This window comes from Cydia pomonella, chromosome 9 (assembly GCF_033807575.1).
Source record: "Cydia pomonella isolate Wapato2018A chromosome 9, ilCydPomo1, whole genome shotgun sequence".
In the NCBI taxonomy this organism is placed as follows: Eukaryota; Metazoa; Arthropoda; class Insecta; order Lepidoptera; family Tortricidae; genus Cydia; species Cydia pomonella.
The window spans coordinates 17029828-17046069 of NC_084711.1; the positions used below are offsets into that span (position 1 = coordinate 17029828).

General features: G+C 36.4%; 1 protein-coding gene across 2 annotated transcripts; it reads left to right on the plus strand.

Moving 5' to 3' along the window:
* On the plus strand, positions 1-15114 carry LOC133521525 (pre-piRNA 3'-exonuclease trimmer-like). Of its 2 annotated transcripts, XM_061856530.1 has the most exons (11): positions 4-395; positions 580-814; positions 1661-1812; positions 2916-3051; positions 3485-3813; positions 4131-4258; positions 4769-4911; positions 5842-5928; positions 11941-12029; positions 12493-12591; positions 14147-15114. In XM_061856530.1, exons 1-11 carry the CDS (start codon positions 268-270, stop codon positions 14208-14210), a joined length of 1590 nt encoding a protein of 529 aa, XP_061712514.1. In that variant the 5' UTR covers positions 4-267; the 3' UTR covers positions 14211-15114. The 2 variants fall into 2 exon arrangements, with proteins under 2 accessions (XP_061712515.1, XP_061712514.1); XM_061856531.1 differs by lacking the exons at positions 12493-12591; positions 14147-15114 and adding an exon at positions 7069-7105 and having other exon boundaries at positions 1-395.
* The last annotated feature ends 1128 nt before the right edge of the window (positions 15115-16242 follow it).

The window sequence follows — 16242 nt, forward strand, 5'->3', positions numbered from 1 at the left end:
GTCGTTATATTCTAATAGTGTTAATTTTAGTACCTCAAATAACGAAAACTGACAGCGGCACGTGAAGCGAAAAGCGAAACGTCAACTTGACGCTGTCATTCATTTGCAGATACATGCGGATTTTGCACTATGAAAATAAGCTAAATATAATTTCCGTTGTGTTGAATATAATTTCCGTCCACAGTTTACAACATTTGTTATCTGTTTGTGTAATTAGGTTCTAATTAAATTATAGTCTAAAGCTAAAACAAATGAACTGCAACTAAAATGGAAATAACAAGGAAGAACTTTGCCGAACAATTCGATAACATAAGTAAAAACTTGAAGAAGTCATGTTTTGTGGGCTTCGATGCGGAGTTCACGGCCTTATTATCAGGAGAGTGCTTCAAACACCGGTAAAAATACCTTATAGAATTACTCTACTTATTTCATTAGATTATTAAAATTCAAATAAGCTTTCTATTTGTAAATAATAATATACTTGCTTGATAATGTTTTATAAACTACTTGTTTCCTACTACAGATTTATTCAATATAAGTGACCATGATTACTTAAATACATATGACATGTGATTTCAGATTATTTGATACAAATGAAGAACGGTATGACAAAATAAAATCTGAAGTGGGTAGAATGATAATGACCCAAGTGGGATTGACAATGTTCCAGTATGACCGCGAACATGACACATATGTGGCTACGGGATATACTTTCCATCTCTGTCCGCAAGCATTTGGAGATGTAGACCAGTCTTTTATATTCCAAGCTTCTACACTCAGGTTTCTTTGTAGGCACAACTTTAACTTCAACAAGGTAAATATATTGCTTTTTATCATTAATGTCTTCTCTGTGTGTGATAAGGTTAAACCGTGACCAAATTATTGGTCAACTTTATACATTTTACTAGAATACATTATTTCTGCCCTATATGATTGGCACAACTGAGGTAACCCATGAATTTTGACCATCACCCCCATACAAAAGGTTAACACAGTGTGGTTTAGGTAGGGTTTGCAATCCAGATCTGAAATGTATGAAATTATCCAGATCCATGGTTCTTCCCATACATTTCAGATCCATTATGCAAGCATTTTTAAGTGCAAGGATTGAAAATTCAACACATCTATGATTCAGATTCAGATTTTTATTCATAAAACATAGTATTTTACATGTCAAAATTAGGTTGGTACATAAAACAATTCATTTACAGAAAATTAGGCACATAAGTTAATACATAATATTTTTTTAATGTCTGCAAGTATTATTTTCTAAAGGTACAAGTACTATTTTAAAGGTACAAGAAAAACAGGTTTACTTTAAAATTTATAATTTTGCATGTGTTTTATGAGCAGGTAAAACTGTTTAGCCTTGTAAGTCTCCACATACTTGTTCAAGTACTAATTAAACCCAAGTTTTGAACTTCTATAGAAATATAGGAAAGGCCCAAATTCAAAAGCATGCTAGATATATGTGCAACTTGAAAAATGTGATGCACAATTTTGTTTAATCAAGTAGTGTTTGAGTGAATTTTACTCCCCACTTGTTATTATTCCTGTTGAAATGAATATTGATGTCATGTAAAATGGTAAGACTCAGTAGCTTTCTTGTGACAACTCCTTTTCAAATGTTTTTAACTCATATGTTATTTCGTAATTCCAGTTCACATATGACGGCATCCCATACCTGAGCAAAGCGGAGGAGGCCCAGGTGCGGAAGCACCTTGCAGACAACATGATGTTCAAGAACCTCACCCGCATGCTAGAGATGGAGGATGAGAAGCTGCTGCAAAGCCATTGCTCTAATATTTCTAAGTATGCACTTTGTGATTTTATGTGTATTTGCTATAGAGAAATAATTAGCTTAGAGCACTCACTCCATATATGGCAATAAGTTATATGGGAGATGTGGTAAAACGTTTTGTAAAGAAGATTAAAACTTAGCTAGAACTTAATACTGATTAGCCGGGTCCACACAGAGCGAGCATACGCACGATGCAGTATCCTCACGCACAATACGGCCAGTGTAGGGTTTTACTCGCCCAAGCTCGTCGCCTTGGCCGAAGCATGTCTACATTATTATTAAGCTTAAATCCTAATATTTAGGAGACCAAGTTTTGCTCAGAAAACATATCAAAGCTCAAAAATCCGCGTTTTCACAGAAATAAGACCTAGCCCCGCTACAGATAATTTCATTGAAATTATTAGAGCCATTTCCGATATCCTCGAAATATATATAAATATAGAATGGAATGGTCACATTTGGCAAATCCCTCCCCCCCTGGTGTGACGTCACATTTTTGGCAATTTTGTTTTAAACGAAATCGGCCAATAGAATTAGGTATCAAGGCACATATCCTTAATATTTTATCAAAATATTTTTGATGAAACAAATATTGGTAATTTTATAACCCAAAACTGATTAGTAAAGAAAATTAAATGAATAAAACGATTATCGTTCCAAAATGTTGTTATTTAACTGTAGAACGATATAAAAAAATTAAATATATATTTTCGGTTACTGATGAAGTTAAAGTGACGTCACAAAGTTTGTGACTCCCCCTCTCCCATGTCACAATGTCACATTTTCTTGACCCCCTCCCTCCCCTTAAACGTGTGATGTAATTAATAGTTGACCCCATATCCTTAACAATCTCAAAAACAGAAAAGACAGACATGACCGAAATACAGTTAGACAAGGAACTAACAGTTTTGTTGAAGGTATATATTATTCACAAGGATATTGCTAACCTTTTAAGGATGTACCTCTAAAGTACTTATTATGTAATATCATATCATACAGATCCCAATCTAGTGACATGGTGAGATCAAATCAAACTCAATGAGAAATATCATTTAAAAATATATATATTTAGATATTCTAATTTTTGCTTTTATACTTTTACACGTTAATTCAGATGGTTGAGCAACAATGAAGAGGACACTATGTATATAGACATAGAGAGTCCAGTGCTCCGATATGTTCTCCACAACGAGGTGAGGCTGCGCTTCCCAGAGGTCCTCACCACGGATAGCCTAGGTAATAGTAACAAGGTAATCTATAAGCTTGTAGTTATAATCGTTTATTTCACAAACTATTGAATATAATTAGCTTTTAAATATATCTAGCTGTTTGTGCAATAAATGATTTAAAATTAATGTACAAATTTAGTGACAAACATTTTATTGTCATTGGTATAACCCCCTCAACTTCCATTGATGGATATATGCTAGCTAAAACTGACCTAGAAATTTTAAAATTTGAATTGAGTTTAGAGTATCGGCAAACCCAGGCCAGCACAGGATACAATATCATGTCTGTCTGTATTTTCGGCAGTTTCCGGCCGAAGTTTCGATTTCAGGATAAAAACCATGTCGCCGCCGAACCGAACCTTCGGTTTCGCCAAAAAAATCCTGTTTCGATTGGACACTAAATATCTGGAATTGCTAACTTCCCACACTTATATCACAATCTATTCTGTTGCAGGTATTAATATACAAAGATAAATACGTAGAAGGCGCTAACAACGCTCCACTAGCTATTCTAGAAGAGAACCTCATGAGCCACCTACTGGGCTTCTCTCAAATCATCTCGCTCCTCGAGCAATACCAGAAACCCATAGTTGGGCACAACATATTCATAGATACAGTGCTCCTCCATAATCAATTTATAGGACCATTACCTAAGAAATATTCCACATTTAAAAAGAATATTCACAAGATGTTTCCAAATATGTTTGATACTAAATATATTTCTCATGTTATGGCTAAGAAATTGTCGTATGATGAAGTATGGAAATCAAATGCATTGCAAGAGTAAGTCACCTATTTCATTAAAAATAATGATTTATTCAAATATCGATGCTACTGTCTGCAAGAAAATTTGAATAGTATATTCCATATCCCTAATGACAGTTTTTATAAATTATATTTCGTTTTACGGACACCTACGAATCCATCATCAGACCTAATCAGCTTTTTGTCACTTTCACGTATTGTCATATTAATTAAGTGGATGTAGGTATTTTAAATTTCAGCTCATTCCACCCACCCCACCTTGGGACAGCTTAATATAAATTTTTAAGAACATCGACATTAAGTGTTATTTGTTAACCAATTGCTTTCAATTTTAGTCTATATGAATTCTTCTCGGAAGCGAAATGCAAGAAATTACAAAATGGGGTAAATCTTATAAAGCTGAGTACGCCATTCGATGTACAGCAGACTTACCATGAAGCCGGGTGGGACTCTTATTGTTCAGGTAATTTTACTAATATTTTACTTAATGATACTGCAAGCAGTATATTTGACTGAGTATTTTCCGCAAATCGATAACCATTGTATTTTGTGTGTGTGTCTGAAAAACGAGGTAGCGCTACTCTAAACACCCTCAGCTCCTCCACGAAACCTATCAAGGTTTCAGGTTAATTTCTAAATGCTTGACCTGCTACCTATACTAACAGTGCATATTCAACGTCACAACACAATAGTCATTATTTTCATACCATTAGAGTTGAATATTTGAACTTATTTTACAGTAGGTACATATGGTGCTACTTTACCGCACTAATGTGAAAATGAGCACATTACGTTACTGTGTACGAACATTTAAAGGGCCATATGTACTGTAAAACGTTGTACGATACATGTGCGAATAGGTAATTCGCAACTCGTGTCGATTTAAAACACTCCCTTCGGTCGTGTTTTAGTTTATCGCCACTCGTTTCGAATTTCCTATTTTTCGCACTTGTATCGTAATGTACTATTCCAGGCTACTGCTTCATACGGCTCGGGCACTGGGCGGCGTGCGAGAACATCGGCAAGTTCCGGCCGGTCGGGCCGTCCGAGGCGCTCGCGGCGCTGTCTGCTTACAGCGGCAAGGTCAACGTCATACGGGGTGCTATTCTGTACATGGTAAGTCGAATTCCTCGAGCTGATTCATCCGCCTGGGTTACTAAGAGACGAAAACATTAACAAATTAAATTCGAGCCAGTGGTGTCCTCTGGGGCGCTCGCCATTAAAAACACAATTCAATTCATTTATTTTGTTGAACATACGTTACAAACACAAAGCGTAATGTAAAGCAGGATTGGATGTTTCCGAAAATATTCACTTTATCAAAAAAATGGTTGTTGAAGACCCGTTTTCGTTTTAAAAGACCTATCCAGCGACACCCAACATTTGACGCAAAAACAATAACTAACCACTTTGAAAAGTGCTCCAATTTTTTTTAAACACTACAAAGCAACTTATGTCAAAAAATCCATTATTTTTTTCGCAAACAACGCAAGGAGCACAACTTGATTTGCTTGCAAAACATAGTTTCACATCCATCTAAGGAGTCTAATTATACCATATCACAAATGCAGCTTCACGCTTTGCCTTTTAACCTTTTGAACGCCACGCCTATAGCACGCGGCGCGTAATCGTGAACGTTGTTGGTACGCGTGAAGGTTGATATTGGGTTGTAGCCGCGCGCGTCATATGACGTCTTTGGCGGTCAAAAGGTTAAGATTACATTGTAAGATTTGACTGGCTTGTGGCAAGATCAATGTGAGTTCTATATATCGGCCACATAACTCGTTTGTTAACAAATTCTGACCTATTGAGCCTTCGAAGGCGTTCGCAGCGCTCTCCTTACAGCGGCAAAGTCACCCTCATGCGAGCTTATAAATGCCGAACCGAATGTTACAAGATAAATAAATAAATAAACAAAATTATTTCCAGCCAAGGAAGCCAAGGAAGAATTTAATCAGCTTATTTTAAAAATCAATCGTGGTTTCATACTTCCAAACCCACCTACTTCAAATAAGCGAAGCTCATACCATTTTCATATGATTATAGAACCTAGAAGGGGACGACCCGCCGCGCCAGCGGCCCGACTGGCTGCACGTCAGAGCCCTGAAGGAGCCGGTGCTTAACGTCGAAAAGGTAACACATATCATGAATATATGGGTCACCGTCCCATAAATTACCCATCGTAATTGAGTATCATTTTGATGGCAGCATACTTCAATTAAAATAATATGTTTTAGTTGAAATGATAAATTATAAGTACTTAGCGTTTCTATGGATCTTAATTTACCACCTTGAGAATGCTCGTCGTTTTTCAAATCAGACAATTTGCCACAAAAATGCTACGAGTTTACCGAGTATTTACTAGAAAAACTTAAGTATCATATATTATATGTCAACTCGCAAATGGTTGGTAAGAATCAATAACGATAAATTTTTGCGTAAGGTGGTTTAAGGTTTGTGTGTGGTGCAACTTATGTATTATGTTCATTAACAAATAAAACTAAGGTGCACTAAAAATTAGTGGGCAGGCCATACATGGTATTATGGTCATGATTGATACTCACGACCGTTTCATACTTATTGGATCAAAAGACAAATTCTTACCACCTTATTTTAACCACCATATTTAAGCGCAGTTTAGGGTTTGCTTATCTGTTGTTTGTATCTTAAAATCAAAGTAGTACTTTATTTATAAAGTCACTTTGTGTGTCCTATACGGCATTTAAAATATATTGAGTGGTTAAATTGCTACCACTTCCCGAAAGGTGTCGCTATATCACCTGACGTCCGCTTCCGCCGAACTGTCGACACAGAGACTTGCACCGGGTAAATTTGGTTAATTATTTAAGAGCTTTTTATTTGGCAGGTAACTATTCTCTCATAAAGAGATACCTTCCACAGTGAGAACAGGGTGACATTTACTTCTAGTGATTAAGAGATGGCGCTCTACCCTATAGGGCTTGGTTATAACCCAACATTGTTCGTCATAGCAAATATAAAGCTTCAAATCAGTACAGTTGTATATGTGGCTTTATGGACCGCCTTGATAATATTAATACATACGTACCGCTGTAATTCGGCTGTATTGCTTTTTGTTTACTCAACTTTATTAGACTACTCGTAGGGAGCACCCGAAACCAGAGAAAAATAAAAATATCCTTTATAGACATACATTCTTGGGAAAAATAGAAAACAAACTGGGAATGCTCCATTTATTTATTTCTACCCCGTCTTTCTCTTCCGAATTCTATAATAATTCCTTTACTTTTCAAGCTGTTCGACTATGGGATTCTCTGCCTCTTGACTTAAGGTGCGCTCAGTCTCTTAACTCTTTCAAAAGACTCCTTAACCCTACACTTTTTATCCTATCCTCCATAATACTTTTTTCTGACTACTCTTCCTCTATGGCTGGTGCTGTTAGGTATATGCATTTAAATATATATAGTGTGTGTATGAAGTGTGTATATGTATTATATCATTTGATTTGCAACACCTACTAACATTTTGTAAATTTATCGATTTCCGCTACCTAAAGGTTGTCTGGAAGAGATCGTTTTTTAGCGGTAAGACCGCCTGTTGTTTATCTCTACTTATCATGCTGTTTTATCTCTGTATTGTTTTTATTGAGGTGTGCAATAAACAGTATTTGTATTGAATACATTGATGTTACCTAGGTTAAAGTTGAAACTAGTTTTCAATTTTGTTTTCTCATAATTTATTAATTTAGATATCTTAATTACGGGCCACAACACAATTACACGATACGACGATGTTTGGCTCTAAATCATCAACAAAACAAACAACATTGGGTTTCAATACTATTATATTAACCACTCGAAAACCTTATACCAACGAGATAAGGTCTAACAATCCAACGTACTGTTAGTAAATATAAGCAGAAATCTGGCCGCTGCCGTCAGTTGCATAACGCTAAATAAATCCTCGAATTATTATCTTTATTTAATAAAATAACAAAATAAACAACATTGTCGTCTAATTCCATCGTTGTCACGGTTAACCCTTAAATGCAGTGTTGGCAAATATCTACAAAACATTAGACAGCTCACAGATAAAAAAAGGCTTACGTTCTTGAACGCACCTTTATACCAAACGTCAAGTAGTCTTGGGAAATAATAACTGGCAACACTAAATACTACGCGCTTTTTTATTTATTTTTCCTAGATCATACATCCAATGAACTAAACAATAAAACAAATTTCTAACAAAAATAAAAAAAATCATGCATTTAAGGGTTAATTGTTCATAAACCTTACCCCAACGCTGTAAGATCTATCGACGGTCAGTCAGTTGCATTTCTGTTATTAAATCGTCATATAAGCAGAAATCTGGCGGCAGCTTGTAGTTGCATAACGCTAAACATGCGGCTATTTCCGTCGCCGTACGCGTCCGCGTTGTCTTGAGCGACAAATATAGACGTCACGAGTTCCGGGCGTGCTTAACCCTTTAGTGGGCAACGGTAAAACAACAACAAATAATAATTACAACTTCTCTTTTTGGCCCAATAGTTGACTAGAAGATAATGCTTTTAGGCATTACGCCCGCCATTTGTGTCTCTTTACTGTTGATATATACAATAAAGTTCAAATAAATTTTCGATGCCAACATACAAAAGTTTGAAATCAATTTTTAACAGGCAACGGTTGTGAGTCTGTACGCTACTTACTGCGATGGTACGAAATGGAAAGCTATTACTACTACGAACGAAATTCGGACCAGTGACCTCCTGGGATAGCAGCCTAGTCGCTTTGACTAAGATACGGAACCCGACGAATCTCCATTATGTTTACACGCTGCAAGCAAAATTAAATTAGAATTAAAGATTCTGTAGTTACAGAAATAGCGATTTATACAATGAGCGCTAGTTTTTGCCTGTCTCCCAGTCACCTTCGCTTTCCCACTAATAATCATCCCCACTTCACTAGCCCTGCGTCACCGTTACCTACGCAAGCTAAGAAAAGTATTCTCAAAATAGAACTGCGCCTTTCCAGACCGGCTTAGTCCAAGTTTAAATCACGCAATCCCACCTGTTCTCAAGATGGAAACACAGAAACACTGTGTTAGTGACAAAGTCAGGTAAGTGCTATTTGGACGCGCGCCAACGGAAAACACTCACACAGAGAAATTAACCCACACATTCATTAGTGCACCCCAGTTCAAACTGATTGATAATGACCAACTGTCACGGGAAAACTTTATTTTAGCGTGGGTATAGTTTTTTTAATCAGCTGGACGGTGTTTGATTTCTCAAATGTACGGATGGTCATTTTTCATGCCACTGTCAAGGTTAATTTAAGGTTAGGATATAAATACGAATGCTAGTGATCGCCAGCCGCGGTAGATCATTGCGATAGTCTCGTTTGTGTCACAGCAGCTATAGATATATTACAATGGCATTATTATGCCAGTTGCTATTGCACCACCACACCAATATATTCAGGTTGCTACGAAGGAAATATTTAAACAATGGCTCCTAAACTGCAATTTGCCTAGCTTTTATTGATTTTAGATAAAGAAATCCATAACCAATTTAAAAGTTGTAACCCACAAGTACAATACATGATATTATTTTTAAATTGTTATTGAAAATAAAGCATTTCTTTGTATGGTCAATGCCTTAAATATTTCATCGTTCCACGTCGCACGATGGTACAGAGAAGTTGCAGGAAATGTAACTTAATAATTATAAACAGCTCGCTAAGGTAGAGAACCGTGTGATTCTCCATTCGAACGTAGTTAGGCTCTCATTTTAAAACGACTAGCTTTGTTGCTCTGAAACTGTACTTACAATAGGATAAGGTACTCTATGCCTGTAATTAGTATATTTTGCTTCAGATACCATAGTTAAAAAAGCGGCCAAGTGCGAGTCGGACTCGCCCATGATGGGTTCCGTACCATTTATGACGTATAAAAAAAAACTACTTACTAGATCTCGTTCAAACCAATTTTCGGTGGAAGTTTGCATGATGTACATCGTATATTTTTTTTAGTTTTATCATTCTGTTATTTTAGAAGTTACAGGGGGGGGGGGGGGGGCATTTTACCACTTTGGAAGTGTCTCTCGCGGAAACTATTCAGCTTAGAAAAAAAAGATATTAGAAACTTCAATATCATTTTTGAAGACCATACCAAGTCGGTTAATTTATTCAGTCCCTACTTAAGGGACTTTCTGTCTTAAGTTATTACGTAATTAGCTAACCTAACAACATCTTATATATGTAAAATGTTTCATGTATGTATAATTGTTGATGCAATAAAGAATATTTACTTACTTATAGTGACCATATCAATAGTAAAAATCTTTTATATTTTAAATATGTAAACAGAATGATTTGGCCATCGCATGAAATCACAATGTATCTCACAAGTAATATATATTTTATTAAATTAAGTTGTTTAGTGCGATTGCCAAATTAATCTATTTATTTAAAACAAAAGATTTTTAATATTGATATGGTCACTATAAGATGTTGTTAGGTTAGCTAATTACGTAATAACTTAAGACAGAAGGTAAGGTAGGAAGGTAGGTAGGAACTGAATAAATTAACCGACTTGGTATTACATGGATCTCACAACTTTATACGGTAGAAGAACTGAGTTGTGTTGTGAGACTTGCTGGTTTCTTATATAAGTTATGTTTTTGATAGCTTTTGCTCTACGTCGTTTGTTTTATAAACTGGAGCTATATAAACTAATTAGAGGCGATATATCTCATGTCATTGTATGTGCAAAATTTCATTACAATCCAACACGTAGTTTTAAAATGAGGACGAAACTCCGTTTCAATGGAAAGGTGAAATTCGGTCGAGCTTGCTGCGGACTCTTAAACGCCAAGAAGAACGTTTAAACTCGTTATTAGTAGTCGTGTCCACTGTGCCACGAACGCTTATAAGTGTAATCGTGTACGCTGTCTATCTAACTTTAGGTTAATATTGCCATTCTTTCGCACGAGATCCTGACTCGAGTGACATTTTTGAATATATTGTGACTAAACATAATATACATACATAACATAATATATGTTACTATTATACTACGCTTAGTTTTACACGGAAGTTGTTAGTTACCGTTCAACATTTTAGACGTAACTTTATAACGAATCCACAATTTTCGTAAATTTCACAAGACTAAAGTGATGTCAGTAGCTATGATAGCTTAAGCTAGCAAGCTAGGCATAGCTTGGGGTTCCTGTTTAACAATATGCATTTCTTGAATTCATAGTACCTAAACATGGACAAGGACAAATCGCCAGACATACCAGCAGACAAGTTCCTCATCCGCTGCACTTTCGGCATCCGTGCGATCAGCCAACGGGCAATAAATTCAAGGGGCATGCCGATCACTCAACACATTCTGCGAACCGCGCTTAGCATATCCGCCATGCGTTTCTAGATTTGAATGCTCAGACAACTATTTGCCTTATTGTTATGCATTATGGTACAAAATTGAATGATTTTTCAAATACAGATACGGTGGATACGTTTGGTGTGGCAGAATTGCTACCTCATGCCAATAGACTAATTGTTCCGTTAGTGACACGTGTCTTAGTTTATCCAGAGATTGTTACCGTAGTACTTATTTCAAAGATAACACCCCTCTCTTTTTGCGTCGGGGGTTAAAAAGAGGGGCCTAACGCAAAATTGTAGCGTTTGTATTAAACTTTTACACATTTTATTCAAGGGCAAAAACAGTATTTTCAAAGTAACTGAGATAATTGAGAAAACCCGCGTCACCGCCATATCTCCCGTCGCAAGTTTTACGAGGCGTGCCGTATTTTTTGTGTCCTTCTAATTTCCTGGCTTTATTCCCCCTCTTAACGGATAACGCATCGTAAAAAGACTCCCTAAAATGACCAAAATCGCAGGAAACCACTGAATGGAGGCAGCGCATGATCCATTTTTAATTATGTAGACCCTATTAGGGTACCTATGCGTAGTAGGTATTTTTCAGCTGACGTGATTATGATGATGTATAGTCGGTCAAACAATGTTTGTCAGCAGAAAAAGACGCGAATTTTAAAATTTTCTATGGGGCGATAACCCTTCACACCTACATTTTTAAATTTGCCGCTTTTCCGTTTTTAGGCACATATATATGATCCACAACTCAGGAGCATTTCTATTACAGTTGGCTTCGCTGCTGGCCGGACTAGGATCCGTTGACGTGAAGCCACATGACAGTCGCTCGGCGTTGCTCGCCGTCGCCTCGCAGTACACGTAAGTCGCAGAACACTGCTTCCTCCCAAAACTCAGTAATTCATGAAGTTATTTGTCGGCTAAAGGAATAATAAGATGCACGAAGTGTAAGCAAAAAGTCGTGCATATTCTATATGGCCATCTAATTTAGCTGTCAAAACTGCCACTACCATACTTGGAGGATTTAACAACTGTAGACGCCTTGTCTGTAATTTTCTGTACAAAACAGTCTGCCAATTTTTGCGGGGGAGGGGCACGTCAAATGTATGTAAAAACGTCAGTCCATACAATACATATGACCATTGGCCGAGGTTTTCGACAGAGGGGTAAGCTCTTAAAGGTGACTCCAAAGCTACCCAAAAGTAAAATCATAATCTTTTGCTTAATGTAACAGCACTGTTAATTATACGTCAATTTACTTGAACGTACCTACTGTAAGTTTTCGATCATGCACTTTACAACGCAATATATTGAAACTTTTCAGGGCTGATAAAATCCTGCGTCACTTCAGAGACAGTCGAGAGTACAAGATATCAATGTACAACGTGTACAGACACTCAAAGCGGGCGCGGGTAGCAGTATGGCGAGTACTTTATCATACACACTTACACTTGACACACATATGCCTCAAACTACAATGTAGTTAACACAATACACATTGGCAGATGCAATGTTTCCGCACTTACCTTGAAAGCTCACACTTGTTAAACGTAATAGCATTTTTTTAAACCATGACTATGGTAAACCTGATGCTTGAAATTCCAGTGGCGTCTTGAGGTCGGTACCCTTTACTCTAAACTCTTTTAAACTCTGGGTACCTTACATACCATCAGAAACACAATCCGTGCATTTCAAATAACTGGTTGAAATTTAAAACTAAACCTCACCATGATTTACGAATATACAGGCCTTAAAATATAGGAAATAGATAATTGCGTTTGTTTAATTTACGAAACATAATGCGAAAAATGTTAAAACTAATTGGGTTGTCAAGGAACTTTACTTTTGTATTAGATTTCACATCTGGTTGCAAACGCCAAAATATGGCGACGAGAAGTAAACCACCTGTTTGTTAATTATAGTGCTTGCTTCGATTCGTGTAGTTCAAAACATGTGACTTTGAAATCGTGAAAACAATGTGTTCAAGTTATTTTGTTTGCAAGTCCTAATCACCGTTGTTTAGTTTGTTACATTTTTAAAATTTTGTTTAGTTTACTTTTTATAATCGGTGTAGTTTGACTAAATGTTACCAGTTTACAAATCACCTCTACAATATTTGTTACGTGTACAGCTTCCATGTCACTACTCCTCCACTCCACGCCACGTCACTACTCCACGCCACGGCCAAAGTGGCCAGATATATCGTAACACCTTGACCACATATACTCTGGCAAGCCCACTTTATCAGTAGAAAAAGGACACGAAATTCAAAATTTGTATGGGGGATTGATAGTCTATTTTGTTTTACAGTTTTCAAACACGACAAAGCTGGCTTGCCAGAATATAAATAAGGATGTATTACGATATATTTGGTCACTTCGGCCGCTATTTGATGCTGACTGTACCTGTTTATATGGTTCCAATAAATACTTAAATTTAATCTCAGTAGATGTTTGTTTCATTTCGAATACTTTGCACAGTATCTACTAAGACCACCTGAGTTATCTACCCAGACAATTACCGTGTTTAGCTTTCCTGAGTGGTTTGAGTAGACATACATAATAAAACAAAATTGTCCAAACGATTGTACTTGACATAGCATTTAGGCAGCCTTTTCCAGCGAAAATGAGAGGTGACGCGCAGGAATCCACCAATAGCATTGGTTATAATCCAGCGGAGCGAAGTGTAGTGTGTGTACTACGCATCACACACATACATGCGCATAGGTACTATAGTATTTAAGGCCTTGTCATTATACATCTGAACTCGAATCTAGTTGGTTTCTTTAACGCCCAACCTCACATGGCGACTCTGCCAGTGCGGCCTTGCTATACGCCTGCCAGATGAAAAAGTTGTTCGTGACCTTAGTGCAAGCTAAAATTAACTATCAATTTGAGTGAGTGGATCACCTAGATTTAGTAATATCTTGCTGTGTTAAAACTTGGATATATTACTACTTTGTTTATCTTTTGTTTCAGGAGTAGTGCCATCATCACGGGTAGCCTGGTGCTATATGTCCTCCACAAAAGTGTTAAAGGATAAACGTGTACAAATAACGTCTAAATACATATTTCTATGATAAAAACCGACTTGCCTTAAAATGTAATAATTATATGTTTACGCATCGAGATGATTTTTTTAAAGGTAGCACAAAATAGTTAATTTTATGTTATTCCGTTAATTGTTATTTAAGGAAAATCAAAAAGAAAAATACTGAATAAATCTTATTTTCTAATAATGTTGTTTTCATTAACATCGGATACCTTATTAATTGGTTGAATATATGTTAAAAATCAAGAAATCCAAGCAATTCATGTTTAAACCAACCGTAAAATCACCAAATTACTCAAAATTAACTTAAATATCTTCGCGCGCTCGACCTGTAAAGGCGTGTAGTTTATTCGACTTAATAATACGTGAGTAACCCGTTCAAAATAATTTTGTTTCGTTGAATGTCTTCGTTTATCGTTCCTCGACTATTATTTAGATGTAGTAGTTCTATAAATAAATAAATAAATATTGGGCATTCTTACACAATTGACTAAGCCCCACAGTGAGCTCAAGAAGGCTTGTGTTGTGGGTACTCAGACAACTATACTTAAATACATAGAAAATACCCACGTCTCAGGAACAAATATCTGTGGCTCTGTACTCATCACACATATAAATGCCCTTACCAGGATTCGAACCCGGGACCATCAGTTTCATGGGCAGGGTCACTGCCCACTAGGCCAAACCGGTCGTCAAGGCATCTATGGTTAAATATTTTAACTAATGGAAGAAAATACGTAAATAAAACCAAATAGAACATTGGTACTTATACTTAATCACGCCATGGAGTTTTGGTTAGTAAATAAAATAGTTGGGTACTTACAAGCTTACATCAAGTGGTACAAAATACATAAGCGCCTCAAAAAAATCTCACAGTAATTCTCGATCCCGTAAGTATGAAAAAATAGCATGTTTGTTTGTAGTCCACTCCCATTATGCCGGCACTCTCCCAACAGACTAAACACATCGCCGAGTTATGATCGGCTTGTTTCATCTAATCTAATTAATGACTGAAGAGTTTGAAGTGGCCGATATTGCGATTTCCGTTCTGCAATTACGTGAACAGCTCCGCTCCGCTATGTATAAGTTACACAAAAGTGGTTTCTGTAATAAAAAGTGTTTATTTACATATATGTATATTATATCAGCTGTAGAAATATCTACGTTGCGGGCGCTTTAATCTCTGGATTCCCTATAAAGTCAGTGCCAAGACTTTTGAACATGTCAGATGCATACATATTTGAGTAGTTGATTCTTGTCATGTTTACAGCGAGAAGAAAGTTTAATATTACTGAATAAGCCGACCCTTTGAACTCCACGATTTACTTACCTACTAGATGTCCCATAAATTAATAAATTTATAATATGGTACATTCTTAAACAAAATAACGTTCATCGTTTGTGTTTCGTCGTTTCCATTGTCCGTGATGATTATTATGCTATTATTCTGGAACTACCAAAGCTGTTTGTTTCACCTTATCTTATTTTGTTAATCTATTTTAGTCTATTTTTTATTTATATTTGTTTTTGTACATTGTGTACAATATAATGTAATATGCTTATTACATTATATTGTAACAATACCCACAACTCTCGTGTAACTCAGATGCTTGCTACTTTCTGAATGAAATCGCCTGCAGATCTTTATTCCTTCAGCAGGGCGATAGTTCTGAATTCAAATAATCGTTGCCAGTTATCTATCAAGAGACTGAAGGTTTCCAACCTTCACACTACCTATTTCAAATGTTGTTTTTTCTCGTTGAAACTTATTTACTGCAGGCAAAACATTTTTGACTTCACTTGTCAATCACAACCGAACAATAGATACCAGTAAATCAGAAAACAGTAGTTTAACCAACGTAATGTTTAATGTAAATTCTATTTTTGAAAAAATCACGTTTATGTGTGCTGTCGCTTTTACAGGAAACGAGCGAATTGTGATGTTTGTTACGGGCCAGTTGTAAATTCTCATAACTCGCGCATGTCAAAATGTTTGTCCGTTATTCCTGGGCCTGTAATTTCA